Source organism: Scheffersomyces spartinae, assembly GCF_019049425.1.
Source record: "Scheffersomyces spartinae strain ARV_011 chromosome Unknown scaffold_1, whole genome shotgun sequence".
Taxonomy (NCBI): Eukaryota; Fungi; Ascomycota; class Pichiomycetes; order Serinales; family Debaryomycetaceae; genus Lizanozyma; species Lizanozyma spartinae.
In genome coordinates this window covers 484,230-505,433 of record NW_025065048.1, presented here as the reverse complement: position 1 = coordinate 505,433, position 21,204 = coordinate 484,230, and the positions used below count along the sequence as shown (strand labels likewise).

At 37.0% G+C, this 21,204-nt stretch overlaps 9 protein-coding genes across 9 annotated transcripts; 4 read left to right on the top strand and 5 right to left on the bottom strand.

Annotated features, from left to right (window-relative positions):
* Nucleotides 1-1,132: 1,132 nt before the first annotated feature.
* Nucleotides 1,133-1,708, bottom strand: CDC42 (Rho family GTPase; the record flags this gene model as incomplete). Its single annotated transcript, XM_043191059.1, has 1 exon — nt 1,133-1,708. One exon carries the CDS (start codon nt 1,706-1,708, stop codon nt 1,133-1,135), a length of 576 nt encoding a protein of 191 aa, XP_043051736.1.
* A 1,077-nt stretch (nt 1,709-2,785) lies between these two features.
* Nucleotides 2,786-5,317, bottom strand: UPC2 (Upc2p; the record flags this gene model as incomplete). Its single annotated transcript, XM_043191058.1, has 2 exons — nt 2,786-3,483; nt 3,619-5,317. 2 exons carry the CDS (start codon nt 5,315-5,317, stop codon nt 2,786-2,788), a joined length of 2,397 nt encoding a protein of 798 aa, XP_043051735.1.
* A 1,176-nt stretch (nt 5,318-6,493) lies between these two features.
* Nucleotides 6,494-6,925, top strand: CBP4 (uncharacterized protein; the record flags this gene model as incomplete). Its single annotated transcript, XM_043191057.1, has 1 exon — nt 6,494-6,925. One exon carries the CDS (start codon nt 6,494-6,496, stop codon nt 6,923-6,925), a length of 432 nt encoding a protein of 143 aa, XP_043051734.1.
* Nucleotides 6,926-8,075: 1,150 nt separating this feature from the next.
* BNA5 (kynureninase) lies at nt 8,076-9,470 on the top strand (the record flags this gene model as incomplete). Its single annotated transcript, XM_043191056.1, has 1 exon — nt 8,076-9,470. The coding sequence occupies one exon, from the start codon at nt 8,076-8,078 to the stop codon at nt 9,468-9,470; it is 1,395 nt and encodes a 464-aa protein (XP_043051733.1).
* A 447-nt stretch (nt 9,471-9,917) lies between these two features.
* On the bottom strand, nt 9,918-11,237 carry ENO1 (phosphopyruvate hydratase; the record flags this gene model as incomplete). The annotated part of the gene is made up of 1 exon (XM_043191055.1): nt 9,918-11,237. The coding sequence occupies one exon, from the start codon at nt 11,235-11,237 to the stop codon at nt 9,918-9,920; it is 1,320 nt and encodes a 439-aa protein (XP_043051732.1).
* A 1,500-nt stretch (nt 11,238-12,737) lies between these two features.
* EAF6 (Eaf6p) lies at nt 12,738-13,589 on the top strand (the record flags this gene model as incomplete). Its single annotated transcript, XM_043191054.1, has 1 exon — nt 12,738-13,589. The coding sequence occupies one exon, from the start codon at nt 12,738-12,740 to the stop codon at nt 13,587-13,589; it is 852 nt and encodes a 283-aa protein (XP_043051731.1).
* A 192-nt stretch (nt 13,590-13,781) lies between these two features.
* MRPL28 (mitochondrial 54S ribosomal protein mL40) lies at nt 13,782-14,198 on the bottom strand (the record flags this gene model as incomplete). Its single annotated transcript, XM_043191053.1, has 1 exon — nt 13,782-14,198. One exon carries the CDS (start codon nt 14,196-14,198, stop codon nt 13,782-13,784), a length of 417 nt encoding a protein of 138 aa, XP_043051730.1.
* A 2,090-nt stretch (nt 14,199-16,288) lies between these two features.
* Nucleotides 16,289-17,806, top strand: KQ657_000196 (DNA-binding domain-containing protein; the record flags this gene model as incomplete). The annotated part of the gene is made up of 1 exon (XM_043191052.1): nt 16,289-17,806. The coding sequence occupies one exon, from the start codon at nt 16,289-16,291 to the stop codon at nt 17,804-17,806; it is 1,518 nt and encodes a 505-aa protein (XP_043051729.1).
* Nucleotides 17,807-18,073: 267 nt separating this feature from the next.
* Nucleotides 18,074-20,629, bottom strand: KQ657_000195 (serine/threonine protein kinase; the record flags this gene model as incomplete). The annotated part of the gene is made up of 2 exons (XM_043191051.1): nt 18,074-20,289; nt 20,590-20,629. 2 exons carry the CDS (start codon nt 20,627-20,629, stop codon nt 18,074-18,076), a joined length of 2,256 nt encoding a protein of 751 aa, XP_043051728.1.
* Between the last annotated feature and the right edge of the window lie 575 nt (nt 20,630-21,204).

Genomic DNA, 21,204 nt, shown 5'->3' with positions numbered 1-21,204 from the left:
TTGATTGGTTCCAACGCCACCCAACCATGCAAGTCTAGCAATGTTTTGAATAGATTTCTTTAGAGATAATACCCAATATAATACCCAATATGCTTATTCTTTCTTACTGGTGCCTTATTTTCAGCACCAAAAGTTATCATAATTGTGTCGGTAAAGGTAGTGGGCTAAATCCATTGCTTTCTTGTAAAGGTAACTACATATCATCAAAATATCTTTAAACTTACACCAGATCAAGGTATCACTAACTTTGATTCGTTCAAATTAGGATTCCAATAGAAGCGCTTTTCTCTTACACCTTATACTCTAATTCCTTAGAAAACCTTAAACTTCATTTTAATCCGCTGTATTTATTGTTTCAGAATGCACAAGTTGACAAAGCAAGCAAACTTCTCGGCTTAGAAAATATATGGTACAAACTAAATAAGCAATCAGCTACCATGTTTCTCTTTCGGTTAAATGTTTAACCTGTATTACTACCATAGCTCACCCTTATTGGGTATTGCCGAAAGAAATTGGCAGAAACCGGTATTCTGAAACACGACCTTTGCTTTCTGTAACACTGTACATACTTAATAGGCGTTTATTAAACATAAAAACTGACATACAATAATAATAATAATTATAATAATAATAATAATAGTAAAGGGGAAGTGTGAAGTGATTGTAGAAACAGAACATGGAAAAGCAGCGTACCTAGCTTGTATTGCCCTTATTTGTTAATATCAAAAATACAAAAAAGGGAATAGGATTTATTGTAAAGATTTTCTTCAAAACAGACTATGTAATGCTGTGGGTGACGTGGAATGAGGAGGAACAATAGTGGTTATATTGATTTCAGTGGATTTCTCCCAACATTGAAAACCGAAATGATTGAAATATAGTGAAATTTTTTCAAATACCTCCAGATTAACTTGAAATCGATGCGATTGAACTTATCAACTAATGAACGCGTAAAACCCCAGATTTGATTTGAACTTGAAACAAATCATTTAGGGACAAATTTTATAACGATCTTTTCTAAAATAATAGTAATAGTAATAGCGAGAATACTTGTTTTTTTTTGTAGAGCGTGTATAAGATGTTGTAAAATATAACAAGCCAGTTAGAGCCATAAAGATCTTTTGTCCTTAGCTTACAAAATGGTGCACTTTTTCGACTTCTTTAATACTGGTGGTTCCAAAGCAGCCACGATCGCTTCATCGAATACAGTCTTTAATCCTCTTTGTGTTAAAGCAGAACACTCAACATACTTAACGGCCCTCAATTCTTTGGCTAACTTTTCTCCTTGTTCAGTTGTAATTGGAGATAACTTTTGTCTATGTAATCTTTGTAAAATCACTTCATCGTTCCTTAAATCAATCTGAGTTCCAACAATCAAACAGGGAACACCGGGACAATGATGATGGACTTCGGCAAACCATTTTTCCTTAACGTTTTCAAATGATGCGGGCAGAATAACACTGAAACATACCAAAAAAACATCAGTAGAAGGATATGACAACGGTCTTAATCGATCGTAATCTTCTTGACCAGCAGTGTCAAATAGTCCGAAAGTAAATGGTTCATCACCTATCATCACAGTTACGGCATAGTTATCAAATACAGTAGGAACGTAATCAGCTGGGAACTTAGAAGTAGTATAGGAGATCAATAAGCACGTCTTACCGACAGCACCATCACCAACAACAACACACTTTATTGATTGCATTATTTATACAAAAAACACGGCTTCTTTAAATGGAGAAAAACTTAAGGGTAACTGGGTAACCAAAATAGTCGTTCAGATAAAAGTAATTAGGTACTTTAATTACTAGTAAACAAATCGTGAAGACTTTTTTAACACGGGAGGAAAAATATAGTATAAGGCGGTCTCGACTAATATAAACGAAAGAATCCACACTTCAACAATATCTAATAAGCTAATAGAAATACGCCCTGGAGCTTATTCAGCAATATTTATGTACTTGGTATTGTCGTAACTGACTAACAACCTTGTCGATAAGGAATCAAAAAAATTTCCATGTAAAAAAATCAAGATAAAGAAAGGGACAAAAAAACATCCTTACTTGTGCACACTTGGTGCGACTGTAGTAATGGTACACGATAATGAGTTTTAAGCTACTGTAAGCACACATTGATACAAACTGCATGTCTTATCAGTTATCTACGAGTTTCGGTTTATTGCCTGTTGCTGTATCTGCGGAACCTTGTTACGTGAAATGGAAAAATTGATCTATAGAAAGTAGATTTAGCTAACTAACAACATGACAACACACAGAACAACAAAAACCACTCTAATATGGTTACAACACAAACTTAGCCAGGCTGCCTAAATTTGAAAACTCAACCTTATATGTGTACTATAACTTAATACCACTGATTATCTAGTGATTATGATGTGTGACAACCTGAATCAAATAGTTTGTTTACAGAGCCCATAACTATGTATACAGACCCTTTTTTTACTATGAGCAACTACTGCAAAAAGAATTAGTTTACGCGAAATTCTTTTTGTTTTACCTCGTACGACTCAATGTTTCTTTTCCCCATGCGCCTTTCACGATAATACCGCTAGAAGAATTTGCGCTTAGAAGTCTAAATAGTTTTGAAACCTTTTCTTAATTACAGCCTTAAAATTAGTTTGATCAAGCGAACAACGGTTAGAATAAATAGACAATCTAAATCTGTAAACCTTTGACTAATTTAAGTAACTACCCCTCTTACTCATTTAATTTTAAAATTATCCGTTTAGTTCTATATATCAATCATTGCAACCTCCGTAAATTTATTTGAAATTCATTAAACCACTATCTCCCTGCATAACCTCTAAATTACTGGTGATCTCACTAGGTAAATTATCAGTATCTTCCAAATTCTTGGTCAATACTCCACTAGGATCAAATTTGTGTAATTCATCAGCCATTTCATCATCATTTTCAATAATTACAGGACCTCCTCCAAGGAAATCCAACATCATATACATCCCACCAGCACCACCAGCATATTCTTCGACATCCACAGGAAGTACCAGACTAACTCCTTCTAAGAACCAAACCTTGTCCTTCATTTCTGTAGTGAATGACCTTAATAATTTATAGTATGATCTCATAATTCTCATGGCTTTCACATCTCCCATCATTAAAAGCGACATAAATTGCTTTTCTAATAATGCAGGGAATGCAAAAATCCGTAAAATAAAATCTGATTTGTATCTTTCCTTGTGAAGTTTATTCAAATATGCAAGGGTAATCAAGTATGGTGAATTAATTTCCACTGGGAAAAGATCAGCAATTTCACTGTCATGACATTCCAAATCAGTGTAAAACTTCTTCTGTTCTTGAACCTCGACTACTGTTGTTTCAGGCATTCCAGGTACTTGCTTCATCATATTTATAGTATGAGGAGAAGCTAAAGTAGGACTGGAATGATCAATGAATCCATCGTCTCTACCAATGGAAATATCTTCAGCAGGAGAAGATGATCCTTGACACCTGGTGGTTGTAGTTGTGGTGGTGGTTGTGGTAGTAGTAGTAGTAATCCCTTTGCTTAGATCGACTTTTTGATTTAGCAAATCTCCCAAGTCCCCTAGATCCACAGAAATAAATTTATAAAACCTACTAGATTCAGTTAATGGCCATACGGCAGTTAAAATTGTTGCTGCACCTTTAACATGGAAAATCCAAGCCAGAGCAGGCAAAGACTTTGGCGATGTAGAGCTTGGTAAACTTGCATTTGCAAGAGAATCCATAATCAATATCAATGCCGAAGCAACCAAAGCATCGGTATTTTCTGGATTTATATCTAAAACTGCCTCTCTCAATAACCTAAGTGCATCACCACGATGTGCCGTAATAATATGATCTAAACCTGTCTCGCTTCTTGAAAGATGTGTAGCACTAAAGGCAAGGAGCGAATGCATGAGGAAAGGATGGTCAAAGGCTAGCATGGGTATATCCGTATTCCAAATGTTGGTATCAGAAATACCAGCACCGGTTATCGTTTGAGAAACTTGTGAAGTGTAATGGAACATAAGTCTAAGATCCATCATGTTTAGTTGACCACCAGGATTGCTTGAAGGTCCTTGTTCAGTAGACGAAGCATTAGCTTCCGCCGATCCTGGTCCTAATTTAGGTTCAATTGAAGGATCAGTATTAGATGAGGGGATTGACGCACCATTGATAAATGCTGAAGCAACATTAGCCAAGCTAGGAGTATCGGATAAATGAACTGAAGTATGGGGTCCTTGAGAATCATTAGTAAGATGAGCTTCTATAGCAGATGTAGATGTAACACCACCTAAAGTTGACTCAGTACCAGGTTGATCGATAATATTAGACAAATCCAATGGGAATTGTGCCATAGTTGCCAAGTTGCTCAAGTTTGACAAATTTGATAGTATATCATTGCCACCTGCACCTGAACTTGCAAACATGGATGCTAACCCTCCAAGATCTGCGCCAGAGCTAGCAAGATTGTTGACCAAATGGCTTAAATTAATATTATTGAGACTTCCGATGTTCAAAAGACCAGATGAAAAGGCCGAAAGAATGTTTTGAGGTATACCGGCAATTGCAGCAGAAGCAGCATTAGTGGCTGTGGCTGTAGTAGCAGCTGCGGTAGCGGCTGCGGTAGCGGAAGCAGCGGCAGCAGAGGAAGCAGAGTTAGCACCAACTCCTGAACCTTGAGCTCGGGGGTCGTTGATATTAGAAGCTGTTGAATCTGAGGGTTCCAAATGAGACTTGGAAGATTTAGATTCTGATCCAGCAGTATTAATAGGATTAATTGGTGTAGGCGCAGATGTGGCTTGATCATTTTGACGATCAAGAATTTGCCTTGAAGGTGAGCTGGCCCTAGGTATTCTTGAAACAGGAGACAATTTTGGAGTACGTTGTTGACGATGTTTATTAACATCTATCAAAGGAACAGATAACAATGAAGACGTTCCATGAGCTGAAATATCGGCAGCAGTTAAGTCCAAATCTGTAGACGGTGGTGTTAATAGGGTCTGATGCTCCCCATCATCATTATCTGATATCAGATTAGCAGTCGAATCAATTGACGATAAACGTCTCTTCTTTTGACCGGATGGTGAAACATCATTTGCGTCATCGAATGAGTTCACATCATCTGGAGGGTATCCTTCAGTGGTATAACCACATGCTATCTTCGTTTTCTCACAACGTTTGCAAATGGGTTTAGTTTCATCACATTTAACTCTTCTTTTTTTACATGTAGAACAGCCGGAACGGGATTTCAGATGGAATTTACGCTTTCCTGTGGAAGATCTTGATTTTTTGGTATTTTCATCGCCACCCATTCTGCTGCCCTCGTTCTTGTTATGGATCAATAAAACTCAATCTGTTGAAGAATATAGAGTTGTGTTCAAGCAATTTGCAATATGTTTAGGAGGGAATTAAAATTCAATGGTCTTCGTTCAGTGGCAAGACTGAGTTTTGTAGAGTATCTCGGAGCTGAATCAAAGAGAGCTCTTATCGTATACTCAAATGTACAGTGAGTGTCTATTTGAATCAATACATAGGACACTGGTATGATGTCTAGCAGAATATCAAAGTATGGAACAACCACAAAAAAACTTAACGAAAGAAAGAAGGCAAGAAATAATCACAACAGAATATGAGAACTCCGAGGTATTCTAAATCCAGTTGTAAATGCAATATCACCAAACCTTGTGATTTCCGTTTGTGCTTAGCCCGATTCTATCTTTATTATTATTAATATTATTGTCGTTATTCTTATTGTTGTAATTATTGTAAGTACGCTACTATGCCGCGACTTTTTTTTACGCTATACAGATGAGAGTCATAGGATGTTTGCTCCTCGTATAGATAATGCTCGTATAGAATTTTTCGACTGGTAATAGTGAAAACTTTTTTCGGCAATTTCGCCGAGAATACTAAACGCATATAAACCCTGATGAGGTTTAAAGATGTTTGGTTGATACACGCACTTTGCATGCAAGTTGTTTACAGCCCACAACTGGTTACTTGGTAAAGATTAACTATGATGGCTTCATTTCCGCTGACCCTAGACTTGAAATCTGGCAATCATGGTGTGATTAATGAAGGCGCAATGGTATAAGTTTGGTCAACTGTGAACAATTTATGGCGCAGTTTACAATTGTAGGACGTTTGTAAGGAGTAATTGAGCATAATATGATCTTAAAGCCATACAAAAAGTAGTCATTAAAGGCATGTTAGTAAATCACAAGGACGCTAGAATTAGGGGTAAATGTACTGCTTCATAACAAGTATTTGTCTAAAAATCTACACGCAGGTTCTGGGTTTCCGATATGTAATTGAATATGACAGTAGATGAATTAATAGTTGAGCAATCATGTGTAGAAGATCTGTAAATTTAAGTCACGTGGTTATGGCCGTGATCTATCTTTGAATCTGAAGCACTGGAATCAATTATGTCAAAACGTAATAATGTATGACAGCCAACAGATATCTGCATATTCCATATAAATAAAATGTCACAAGCTAAACCACTCTGGTTACAATGGGCTCGTGTCTTTGCTGTAGGAGGTCTTATCTCCGGTACTGGATTTGTTCTTTACTACACTTGTGTTCCAACTGATGAAGAATTGATTGCTAAGTTCAGTCCCGAGATTAGGGCAGACTATGAGCGGAACAAGTTGTTGAGGCAAAAAGAACAAGAATTATTAATGGAAAACGCACGTAAGACGGCAAATAGTAATGAACCGATTTGGAAAACAGGTGCTGTTCCTAGTCCATTTGAAAAGGATACCAGAGGAATGGCCAATACTGTTTTTGACTTGAAAAGCTGGGAACTAGAAGAGGCTAATAAGGTGAAGATGAGTGAAGTTGAAAAGGCTAAGAAGGAATTAGAACAGGTTGAACAAATTTCTTTGGCTCAGAAGAAAAAATGGTGGATTTTTTGAAACTAAAGTCTTGTTAGTCGATTCAATTCATTCATTATTATCTCTCACAAGATGGGTACTTTCATAGAAAGAAATAAGTCATTGAATACAAGTTGTGTTATCAACAAATTTACTATACTGTGGTCTACCTTCAGCAGTCCTATTTAGGAAGGACTTTATACATTATCACTTACCCAATCTTTGTATTAGTATATAAATATATATCTGTAAATAGTAGCAAAGCATGCCTTCAATTGTATTTCACCTCCAGAATCCCGAATCTTTGAAAAACGTATATCCAGTTCCAATGCTTGACGAATTAGCATTTTTTTGACTGTTGGCCTCATCAACTGCAGCTACTATCAGGTTAATGTTTGTATCTAACACCATTCCCCCTTGTACAATCTCTTCCAATACTGTTTCTAATACCTGCCACCCAAAAACCAAGTCTTTTTCGCATACATTAGTAAAACACCTATCTAAGCAGTGTACAAATACTTGAATCAAATCAAGAATTCCAAGCTCTGATTCTTGATCATCCACAACAAGCACAAAATAAAGAGTGGCATAATTTCGATAGATTACTTTAATATCATCGAGCTCTTCAAGTAGTTTGGGAGGCGTAATAAATGAACATTCACTATTAGTACGAACAGATATAAGGTTAAATACTTGCTGTAAAAGTAGTTGTTGAGTATTAATATTCACAGGAGTATAGAATTTCATTAGACGAGGTAAGCCATCGTTATTAACTTAATTCCATTATTGTTAATAAAGTGTCATTAAGCTTTAAATGTCTTTGCATGTATGCATATTGAGCACATTCAATCATCCAAAGAAAGTTCGAACTTTAAAGCTCCTTTGCACGATGATCTAATGTTCCCTATACAATACATTCATGTGATACGTACATATTAAAACAGAATGGATCATGTTCCGAATAACTCTAAACAATTGTCAATGTGCTCATAGTATTACTGGTGATAATTGTTGGTGCGAATTCATGTCACCTGAACGTCCATGTAATTTTCCATTTGGGACTTGTAATGGCCAAAAAATACTTGGTAAATATAAAGGGAATCTCACATATATATAGTCGTTAGTTATATTTAGCACTATATCGTATCCATTTTACACATATTGTTTATAGTCATATTGGCAGAATTAATTAATGACACTTGCCAAAGCTCAGGAATTGGATACCCAGTTTCCAACATATCGTGAAGAATTTGAAATCCCCACGTTTGGTTCTTTAGGGATTACATCTCCAGAAGGAAAAGCTTCCACAGATCAGTCAACATATTTATGTGGCAATTCACTTGGATTATTGCCTAAGTCTACAAGGAAGTATCTTCAGGATGAATTGAACGCTTGGGGTGCTAGAGGTGTAGAGTCTCATTTCAATCACCCATTCAATGATGAAGATCACACACCGTGGGTTGATATTGATTTACCTTTGCTACCATTATTTGCACCAATTGTAGGAGCCAAAGAATCAGAGATTGCCATCATGGGATCATTAACTGCAAATTTGAATGCTTTGTTGATTCATTTTTATAAACCTAAAGGTACCAGGTCCAAAATTCTTTTCGAAAAGGGTGCTTTCCCCTCTGATTTTTATGCATTATTGAACTTAGTTGAAATGAACGGATTTGATAGCTCTAGTTTGATACAATTGTCACCAAAAGCTGGTTCGACCTATTTGGAGATGGATGATATCTTTGAAGCTATTCAAAATCATGCAGACGAATTGGCTATGGTGATGTTCCCAGGTATTCAATACTATACGGGGCAACTCTTTGATATTCCTGCTATCACCCGCTTTGTGAAGAATTTAAGTTCAGATATTATTGTTGGTTGGGATTTGGCTCATGCTGTGGGTAATGTACCTCTTCAATTGCATGAGTGGAATGTGGATTTTGCGGCCTGGTGTAACTACAAATACGTTAATAGCGGTCCTGGTGCTATTGCAGGTATATTTGTTCATGAAAAATATACTTTAGATAATGATCATTCGAAATACGTTCCTAGATTAGCAGGATGGTGGGGAAACAATTCTCAAGATAGATTTAAAATGTTGGAGAAGTTTGATCCCATAAAATCTGCTCTTAGTTACCGTCAATCTAATCCAAGTGTATTGGATTGCGTTTGCGTGAGGTCAAGTTTGAAACTCTTTGCCAAAGCCGGTGGAATTAACACTCTTCGTCTTAAGTCGATTGAGTTGACTAGCTTTTTACAAGAACTTTTAACCAAATCTCCATACTATATTGACCAGGAATCGACTGATAAATCGCGTCTTGGGTTCCAGATTCTTACTCCATTAGTACCAGAACAAAGAGGTGCTCAATTATCATTACTTTTCGTCCCTCATAATGATGAGCCCTCTAAAAACGTGATGGAAAAGGTATTTGGTTACTTACATTCTCATGGCGTCATCTGTGATGAGAGACGTCCAGATGTTATCAGATTAGCACCCACTCCATTGTACAACACTTTCACTGAAGTTTGGCAAGCAGTTGAATTGGTTGATAATGCTCTTGGCTTAATTAAAAAAGGAAATTTATAGAGGTCTATACAACGGTTATATCTACCATACATTAATTGCTTTTTACCGTAAACTTTAAAAGAGTGCTTAATAATTTTCAACCAAGACAACAAGTATCCAAATCACTTGATATGAAATATTTACAGTCTTAAGTTGTGATAAACCGTACTCTTAACTACATTGTTAGCGTTGGTCATGCAAGCTTTGTGAAATGTTTTTCATCTAAGAATCAGACCCTCTCGTATAATTCATTGATTAATTGGATTAACCACTCTTGTAATACAAAGAGGAACAGCATTGAGGCGATTTTTCAACCATCTTTGTATTCAACATAGCGGTTACAATATGCGCTTATAAGGTTCATACAATTTACACTTAACCCATGTACACGTAAATCGTCAATTAAAACTAATAAGGAAACGAAGCTGTTCATAGCCAAACTTTAGGTTGGATTAAACATTAAACTTCTTACAAAGTTTGAGCAACGTGGAACTTCTTACCTGGGTAGATAGCCTTGTCACCTAATTCTTCTTCGATTCTCAAGATTTGGTTCAACTTAGCCAAACGTTCAGATCTAGCTGGAGCACCAGTCTTGATTTGACCACTTCTCAAACCGACAGCCAAGTCAGCAATGGTGGTGTCTTCAGTTTCACCAGATCTGTGGGAAACCATAACACCCCAGTCAGCAGCATAAGAGTCCTTAGCGGCTTGGATAGATTCAGAAAGAGTACCAATTTGGTTAACCTTCAACAACAAGTTGTTGGCAGCCTTCTTTTCAATGGCAGTCTTAATTCTGATAGGGTTGGTGACAGTCAAGTCATCACCGACAATTTGCAACTTGTCACCGACCTTAGAGAAGAAGTGGACCCAAGCATCCCAGTCATCTTCACCAAATGGATCTTCAATAGAAACAATTGGGTATTCAGCAACCAATTGAGCGTACAAGTCGGCTAATTGTTCACCGCTCAACCACTTAGAAGCATCGGATTCAGGGTTCTTGAAATCCAAGTCGTACTTACCGTCCTTGTAGAATTCAGAAGAAGCAACATCCAAAGCGATGGAAACCTTACCGGTGTATCCAGCTTGAGCAATGGAGTCGACAATCAAGTCAAGAGCTTCCTTTGGAGAACCGATATCGGGGGCAACACCACCTTCATCACCGACGTTACCAGCTGATTGACCGTATCTCTTCTTGGTCAAAGACTTCAAGTTGTGGTAAACTTCGGAACCAACTCTTAAAGCTTCGGAGAAAGATTCAGCTCCATCAGGAACGATCATGAATTCTTGGAAAGCCAAAGCACCACCGGCGTGAGAACCACCGTTCAAGACGTTTTGGAAAGGAACTGGCAAGACAAACTTGTCAGACTTGAAACCAGCCAAGTCAGCCAAGTGCTTGTACAATGGAACGTTCTTTTCAGCGGCAGCGGCTTTAGCAGCAGCTAAAGAAACACCCAAGATAGCGTTGGCACCCAACTTACCCTTGTTAGGAGTACCGTCCAAAGAGTTCAAGAAAGCATCGACGGCTTCTTGGTTGGTAACATCCAAGTTAGCCTTGAGGAAAGCGGGAGCAATGACGTCGTTAACGTTAGCAACGGCCTTCAAAACACCCTTACCTAACCACTTAGATTTGTCACCATCTCTCAATTCCAAAGCTTCGTGGATACCGGTGGAAGCACCGGATGGAACGATGGCTCTGAACAAACCCTTTTCGGTGTGCAAGTCAACTTCAACAGTTGGGTTACCTCTGGAGTCGTAGACAGATCTAGCGAAAATCTTGGTAACAGCCATTTTTATAGGAACTTTTGTTGTAGTAATTTAAGGTGATTCAACAATTGATATCAACTGATGTTTAAACAAGAGAAGAATTTCTAATTATATGTTTTCCAAACGGGGGGGATCAGTGCATATTTATACCAATTGCACAAGGTACAGAAAAAAAAAAGTGGCCATAACGGTAGATCCACCACGTAATGAACAATCCCATATACAGACTAATTGCATCAGGGGCTGTATACTCATAGTCAATAGAAAAGGTTTTATTTACAGTTTATGGCTATATTCACGTTGTTTAGAATGCTTGTAATGCATTCTAATTTCCTAAATCTAATTCATTCTGTTTCATTTGTTCTAACTAAACTACTGGGTTTTCAATTATTGAAATTGCCTACAAAACTACATCTTTTCTACTCAATTGGCTCGAGTATGGTATATATTATTACTACAGTAGTTGTAATTGATTCAATTATGGCGACGTGACTCAATTGCAACCTCCAGCGGAGACTATCACTGTCTGATATTACCTTTCACATCTATGATTTTTCACTTTCTCGCACCCTAGCTATAATTGCTGTAATAACCTACCATTCCATATAACCTTACTCATTCTATTTCGAGCTCTGTAAAATTCTCTGGTGCTTACTGAACACAACATTACCTTATTACATCAACCTACCGTGGTGGAATGTTGTTAAAACATGGTGAGGTGATCATAAAGCATAACCGCCGAAAAGGGTTTTGTGACACCAAGTTAATATTCATTAATATGGATTGGAGACGCCCATGCGGTAAGCCGGGCAATAGTCGTCCTTATGGTGCAGTAAGCGCATATGCTCTCTAACGGAACTCATGGATATTCTCGACTATTCCATAATTTTGTAGGCTTAATCTTACCTAATAGACATGGTGTGGATTATGTTTACACATCAACCACTATTACCTTTGTTATTTACTTGAAAAAAAGAAAATACAATTTAATCTACACATCTTTTATTAGCTACTTGTATTCCGAATTGGAATACCATGTTGACAGTTTAGGTGTCAAGGCCACAATAATGATTGCAATTGCTTGAAAACAAAGGCATCAGTCGTAAATTAGGCTTTACTATGGAATGATCTTGATGCTGTGATTTCTATGATTTTTTATTTTTATTTAACTTCGTTAATGAGCCTTTATACTTTAATAATATCTCGGAGTTGGATGGTCCATGCGCTTGGGAAGAATTCATGAAATTTAGTGGCGCTACCACAATCCTAAAGTCGTAAACTCGTACTAAACCTTCCCGGGGGCTTTCGGATTACATTTTACGACTTTCCCCGGTTTTTATATGGATCAGCGGAAATTTCAAAAAAATAATATGTCACTTTCTTACCATAGAATGTAATTCAATTCATTTTCTATTCACGTGCTTTTCACGTGATTTCCCTGGTTTGTTCTCACATCAACAAATTTTCAGAGTTCATGCTAATAAATACCCCAAGGAGGTGAACCATACTTAGCATTCGTATGCCATGTCTAAAGAATCCAATGCCGATGGCAAAACTTCCAAATCAAGGACGACCGAGCCACTGACACCAAAATCCAAGAATTCCATTGACACAACTAAGTCCAATATTAATAGCAATAATCAGAATCAGAAATCTCCTAGTTCGACTGCTAAACAAGCACCCGCACCAACTATCGAACAATACAATTCAGTTAAACAAAAACTCACAGCGCAAATTCTTCGAAAGCAGCTGATAGATGCCAAACTTACTGAATTGGAAGAACGAATTTATGATAAGGAAACTGGGTATTTCCAAGAGTCTTCATTTGGAAATATTGTAAAGGGGTTTGACAATTTCGGTAAAACAAGTGGTGGTGGAGTAGTAATAAGTGGCAGCGGATCTAATATAGGGGGCGGATCCAGTGGTGGTGGTTTATTAAATGGAAGTTATGGAGGAGGAAGTGGCGGCGGAGGTGGTGGAAATATGAAGAGGAAAATAATATACACGGATGATGATCATATATTCAGTTTAAGCTCCACCTCATTCATGAAAACCTTATTACGTCGACAGGGTATATCAAGAGACGATGATGTTGATGGAGATAAATCTGGTAATGGAAGCCAAGGTGGACATGCTCCAAACGGAGACGGGAATAACGGAACTAACAATGCTGGAGAACCAGATTTAGATGATTATGAGGATTCTGTAGACCCCTCTGAAGCAGGTCAAGGTTCAACATCACAAACAGCTGGAGAAGGGGGGGTATCAACTTCTGGTACTGCAACACCCAACAATAATTCAGCTATTGCAACAGGAAGTGGTACTCCTACAAGTTCCTCAGGACGAAAAAGGAAGATTCGATCGTTTGATGATTAATTTATTTACAGCTATGTACATTAATGATAGAGAGATAAAGGGATAGAACTGATGAATAGTGATAGTTGAAAATAAATATATCAACTAATATGAAACCATTCCTAATAGTCACCAATTTTACTAAGTAACAATTGTTTTCTCCAAATTGTGACAATTGTGAATATTTAGGAACGGCTTAAAGTTCCGGATAATCTATTTCTTTACGTTATAAACCCAAGGTTGTGAAGGAGGATAATCAGTTGGAACTCTTAATTGTAATGGGAATTTCTTGTTGGTTTGCTTCGTGTTAGCCCATACGTATAATTCAGGCTCAGATTGTTTCAAGTCTTCCATAGCATCAACAATGGATTGATATTGCTTGTTGAGTTGATCACGTTGGCGTGATACCTTTCTTCGCCTGTACAAGTTCCATGCATTGACAATAGACTTGTGTTTGATCAAGTCTTCGTTAGATAATCTGATAACTTTGGGTTGTTTCTTGGAGGCAGATAATGCAGACATTTGACCAATAACTCTTTGAGTGGAAGGACTTACATCAGCCTTTGATTTGAAACGAACAAACGTTCGCAAGACAGGTAAGACCGCCGACTTTATCGATGAAGATAACATATTTGGTATGATCTGTATATGTATATATGGTTGTATTAGTAAACTACTGAAGGTTACTGTGTAGTTGATGAAAATTTTCCAAAGTCACCACTCTTGTATCACGTGACTATTCTATTTTGTGTGCCAAATTATTACTTCACATTCACATGGTTTATGTAAAGCATGTATAATAATTTGTGCAACAAAAATGATCTCTAAATCGCTAACACAAAATATTTACCGCTTGGCCCGATCTGTGTTAATTTGAGCGGTCTAATTTATCAGAGCTTTGATAACCAATGATTGTCCCTTTCTGTCAATCTTTCTTATCAGAATTTTAAATGCAGGCATCTATCCTAAATCGACAGTGGTGGGGAATTGGATTTTGATAACTTTTAAAGGTGACAACTATATCATGGTAATAGAAATCATCGCTGTGTTCCCATTTTTAAAAGGGGTTGGAGACATTGCTTCTCGACATTTGAAGCTTCAATCTACAATAATCCCGGCTTATTCCAGGACAAACAAATGATTTGTGTCAACAACTAAGGCATCGTGCACACAGTTGAGAGAAGAGCAACAATAAAATATCATTAATTTGCCTTATCCAATATCCAGTTTTAATTTTTTTGACCTTAGCTCGCTTTAGCTCAATTTTGTACTGGGCTTTTTGGTATTGCATGTTTTTTATGGTCATCTCTTTAGATCTGTATCGGATAGTATTATACTTCTTTTGAATTAATAAAACTCAATCAGTATAAGCCTTTTTTATAGGTCTTGGGGGTCTTCTACCGTCCACATTTACAGATGTTTCCTCGAAAAGCGAACGATATTCGTTTGTACCATCACTTTTATGACGTGGGGGAAGACAGGCACTTGTTTTTGTTTCACAAGAGTGGAGATGAGATAAGTTTTGGAGCAGGAAAACTATTACAGTTCCCGAACACCTGCTTGCGTAAAAACTGATGCTAAATTACTGTTATCAATATCCTGATTAGCCTGAATAAGAATAGGAGTAACAATCAATTTTTCTATCGATGTAGTACGCAGTATTATCCTAAGCCATTGGCCCGTTTTGTTTCATTTGCAGAGCCTTGCAAGATAACTGAGAATGAATAATACCGATCAACTAGATTCATAGTCTAATCTGCTGTTACAAAGTACTCGATAACATAATAGGAACGGCATGTGGGTTTCATCACGCATACTATCAATAATATTATCTCAATGCACTTCTTTTGGAGTTTGAACCCTCAGAAGTTTTTCCGGTCCACATGTAACTTTTTTGTGGACTTGATAGGCCGGTGTCTCATACAGAAAGACCTGCACTACCTCTTTAGGAGTAATACATCACGGACTATTGTAGTTCACTAAACATATGCAATGATCTATTGGATCATAGTAATAATAATCACGTTAGAAAGCAATTTAAACCTGAGTAAACTCAACCATTACTTCGTTAATTTTTCATTCCAATTACATATCCGTGGTAGTAAAAGAAAATGCACTCTTATTGACATTATCGCATATTGAACATTTGTTTCGAACACTAACGCGGTGTTAATGCCGTCCATTTGGTGCAATAATTTTTCCTTACTGTTTTGTGCGATGCTGTTTTTCTAGAGATAAGGGGATTATCGCACACCACAATACCGCAAAACAATACACCTCTCCACCGCTTGCAAGAAAATCCATTATATATTTTTGATTTCGTTTCCATTTGCTCTTAAGTATTAACGTTCTCATTGGAATTATTTCTAATTTAAAGGAAGAATCGCTATTTATTTATTTGCTTTTTTTTGGATCAAATCTTCTACCAAATATACCGTATTCAGTGAAGATTAAATTTTTAAGGCAATCTTATCGTTTCGAGTTTGCATGGCACTCTTTATTTTTTGATTGTGATTCAACACTATTCATTTCAACTATCACTTGAGCTCTGTATAAAGCAAAAAGTTTTGATATTACTGTTCTAAAATATTAGGAATCCCCTCTATATTCTACATTTATAACTTGTGGCTTGATAACTTTAAATTTGTTAGAATCTACCATAACCTTTGCTAGCCTTGCATCCCCATCGATTCCTTCGGGAATAAATTGATTTGATAAATATGGCCTCAAATAATATCCAGAATATTATACCGATACATGCGCCCCAACTGAGATCTGAATCTTCCATTTCAAACATTGCAACTTCTTCAATGGCTACTACTGTATCTCTTTCTGCGGCTGCCTCGACACCTAATAATCAAACAATAATATCCAGTCCAACATCCTTTAGAGCTACTCCAGCATCGGCTACTTCAACTTTACAAAGAGGAACTTCATCCAGCGTTTCTTCTACAACAAGTGTATCAACTGTGGAATCTTCCTCTACATCCATTTCACACACTACATCACATTCGTCCAATTCTTCAATCTCTGGACCATCTTTATTAGCTAATAGGGATGTCAACAAGTCAAAACCTACTGCATTATCAGGAAAGCTTCCTAGAGCTACTCTAGAACAAAAGATTCAAGTCATTGATTATTACCATCGACTGAAACTATCTCAAGTTGATGTGGTTGAACAATATAAAGATAAATTGTCAATCCTGACATCGTCGCTCTCTGACTGGATTAAGAACGAACATGAATTAAGGTCAAGACTTACTTTAAGCAATAAAAATCTGCGTCGGAAGGTTAAGTTCAAATATGAAAAAATAAATCATGCCATGGATTTGCTTGTACAATCATTCCAAGCAAATAATAAGCCAATTAATGAACCTATTCTTAGAGAATATTGGTCTATTTATGCACATCAGTATGGTGTCGATAACCCTCGTCGATTAGTTGGTTTCAGCCATGGATGGTTGATGCAATTCAAGAAACGTCATGGCTTATTCAAAAGGAAAAAGTATCAACCAAGTGTAAATCCTTTAGATTTCCCTAAAGTTGAAAATGAAGATGATTCCTCAGATAGTAAAACATCAGATGACTCAAACGGTACAAGGATTCTACCTGGATTATCTCAACAACCTTATCTGTTGCCAATTCAAGTATCACCTCGAGTGCAAAATCACAATGGCCTTTATCTGCCTAATCAACAAAATCATGTTCATTTGCCTTTACAATTACCACTTCCTCAACGACTGCTGGTGTGGCCAGAATATCAGACTAAAGGAAATCCAACTTCAACAACACCAAATTCAGTGCATTCCCAATCACTTACCACTTATTCGCATCATATTCAGCCACATCATGCTCCAAACCAGCACCATCATCATCATCAAATTCACTCTCTTCCTGGAAGCTATCTGGTACCAGGGTCCGGTACCCCAATTATGCATCCTACTACCAATCAATATTCGACACATGGATTCACAAACTCAATTTTATCGTCTAGTAACATTCCAATACCTTCCAGTTTAGGTGTCCCATCGACACCTGGTTTTCCAAAAACTCCTTCACAACAATATCCCATTTCATTTCCACAAATACAGTATGACTTCAACAGAGTGCAATCTACTTCGCCGATTCCCTCAAACTCGTCCACAAGAGTCAATGAAGGTAATGAAGAAGAAATGGTTAACTCTCAAGGTGAGGTAATTAAAATGCGTTTGGACAACATCATCAACCATCATGAGTGATTTGATTATTATTGTAATTGTTACAATACCTTTCATTTCTGTGTTTTTCATTTACTATTATTCTTATTATTCTTATTATTATTAACCTTATGTATTATTTCTATGATTTATTGGTGTATTGGAAACCACCAAGCACATTAAATGTGATTATTTCTATTTTTTATATACCTATAATAGACGGTTAGGAGTGAACTTATTATCAAATCCATTATCATACTTCAATTTATACTTGTATCTTATATATATTGTTGACTATATGTGTTATGCTTAGTTAAAAGCAGTATCACCGTTGTAAGTCCAGCCACCAAACTGCTTTTGAACTGATTCCGATAAGAAATCATCAACAACAGAATCTTGAGGCTTTTCATTGGTAAAATCACTATCAAAGTTCAGAGTGTCCAAAAGATTCTCAACATTAGGTTTGAAAGGAGGTAAATAAGTTTTGTTCAATAACTTTTGCCAATCGATATCTTTGAAGAAGGGATGTGCTTTGATCTCACCAGCAGAGTTAAGACGATTTTTAGGGTCTTTCTGAAGTAATTTGATCAAGAGATCCTCTGCATCTGTTCCCTTAAGGAATTTGGGGAAAACCAATGGATTATGTAAAATCTTTTGGTACATGAGTTTAACGTTATCGTCGTAGAAAGGAGGTAAACCAGTTAACATCTCATATAACAATGTCCCTAATGTCCACCAGTCAACAGAACGAGTGTAACCTTCGTTTAAAAGCAACTCAGGAGCCAAATATTCAGGTGTACCACAAAAGGTATTGGTGGTATCCTTATCTGACATGTTAAGCTTACACAAACCAAAGTCACAAAGTGCAATGTGGCCCTGGTAATCAAGTAAAATATTCTCAGGTTTCAAATCACGATAAATCACATTCATTTCGTGAAGGGATTCCAAGGCCGTTAAAAGTTCAGCAGTGTAGAAACGAGATCTATCCATCAGAAACTTACCTTCTCTTTGAAGATGCCAAAAAAGCTCTCCACCATTAACGAATGAAAGCACTAAATATAATTTCTCTGGTGATTGAAAGGAAAATTTCAATGGAACAATAAAAGGATTGTTAATTCTTGCAAGAACAGTACGTTCTGCTAATGTATGGGTAACTTCCATACGTGAAACAATATGTTGCTTTCTTAATGTCTTTAACGCATATATTTGTTTCGTATCTTTTTTTACAACTTGCATAACCTTACCAAACGATCCCTTACCTATAACCTTCAATAAATCAAAGTCATTGATAGTTAAGTGATCTTTGAAACTAGGTTTAAAGTCAATTGTAAGCATAATGTCACCCATCTTCTGATCATCAGGCCCACTATTCTTATTAAGTGATTCATTTCCCGAGGATCCATTGAGAACTTCATTATAATTTGAGAACTTGAGGTATTGATGATTCATTAACCTTATCGGTTGTTGATGATATCTCAAATTGAGAGGAAGTTTGATTGTCCCAATCAAAAGGTCCCCAATGTTTCTTGAATGCCCATGGGGGTTATTTGCACCACCAGACGGAGAATCATTATTTGCTGCTAGCCCTGTGGAATTGCCCAGGCCCCCAGTTTCATCGGAGTTACTTGGTGCTCCACCAATACTGTGACTGTTGGTAAACAAGTTTTTCTTCCCAAGCTTTTCCTGGTCAGGAATCAACAAATTGGGTAAACGAATGAATAAGTTTAAGTTAAGAAAGTTCGACAGCGTTGTCGAGCTATTGCTAAGAGCCTTTGTTACATCAAAAGACACTACCTGGTTCCATGTAGACTGGTTGACTGTTCCCTTTTGGGGTTCAATAACCAAAGCATTATTTTCAAATTCTACCGTCAAATAAAGCAAAGACTTGACCAAATTATCCCCGTTAGGGATAGTTATTATGGAAGGTAAATATTTCAGAGACACTTCAGGGTTCAAAGTAGTCTCTTCCAACAGATCCAACATTTCGAGATTCTTAACAATCTGTTGAACAGTCAGCTCATGATTAGCATTGACAGCAAGCGCATGAAGTATTTGTTTGTTATTATTAATCTTGACTGGAAGTTGGACGTTGATAGAGTTGTAGATCTTCACTGTCAAAAGGCCGGGTGATCCTCTAGAGGCTGCTGAAGTGCAATTATCAGTTGCGGAACCATCGGGTGTTTGATTAGAAGCAGCTGTGCTAGATTGAGATGAAGAAATGGCAGATTTGGACTTCTTATTGGGGGACAGGTCAGTACTAGTTGGTTTGATGGTGTTTGGAGTTACTGTAGCAGTTGAATCCAATCTTGGGTGTGATTTAGTAGTTGGAGGATGATTCTCTGAAATCAAGGATTGTTGCTCTTCTTCCTTAAGAGACAATTTCTGAAGAGACTCGGAAATCACAGTAGTTCTGGAGTCTGTTGAGGCTCTTGGAGAAGATTGAGAGCCAGTAGTCGGCAGACTTGAATTCGTTGGGGAAAGTACTGAGTTCCCCGTGGTTGGAGTTTTTTCTTCAGGACTCTTCGCTTCCAGTGAAGAAGATGAGAATTTGAACTTGTTCTTTAGTTTATACATCCTGAGAAGAAACTATTCCAAAAGTCTTTGATATAAAATCTGTTTATTACTAATGTTAAAACGAACTGAAATATGCTTATAGAACTTCAGATTCTGTCAGATACTCTGATAATCCTTAAAAGCACTTAAAAAAATAACCAGAATATTATTCACAAATTGTCTGCCAATTTCACTTTATTATCTATATTTATGACTCTGAATCAGGGTGTAGTATGCTTAGAGGGTTTCCAAAGTCAGAGGCCATTATTTACCACCCAGAGGCGCTGTGCCGACATTGACATCAAATGACATGATGGAGCTACCAAACAAGCAGACAAAACGTCGTGTGCGTGGGCTAAAATTGAATGATATTCTGTCTGAGTATGTAATAGATTGGTGAAGAACGTTTCAAGATGGGGATTATACTCAACTCATGGTTTCAGGTTGCCGAAAGAAATGAAAGAGATTAAACAGATGAGAAACTTTAGTCTTTGCAGAAGAATGCAGTTAAGTGATGCTTCTTTTACATCGATTTAGTTTGCAAGAGATTTCTTAGTTTCTGTAAATATAAGCATTGATAAAGTAACGATAAAGAACACCAACTGAGTGTTGAAATAAGTACCACACCTTCCTTTTATTCTTAGCTTCAATTATATGCTGATAAGGATGTTGGCAACTGCATCACTTAACTGCAAAAAAAGTTATGGAAGAGGTGTACTTAGGGGTGAGAGGTATGGCAAAAGAAATAAGAACAGATATAGACGGAAGTAAGAAGCTCTGTCACCATTCAGGAGAAAAATAGAAGTATGATTTTTACATTATTTGAAAGTGTTTCGTGGCTTGTTTCTTTTTGTGAGTGTTCAAAATCTAGAGCAAGTCTCAATTTT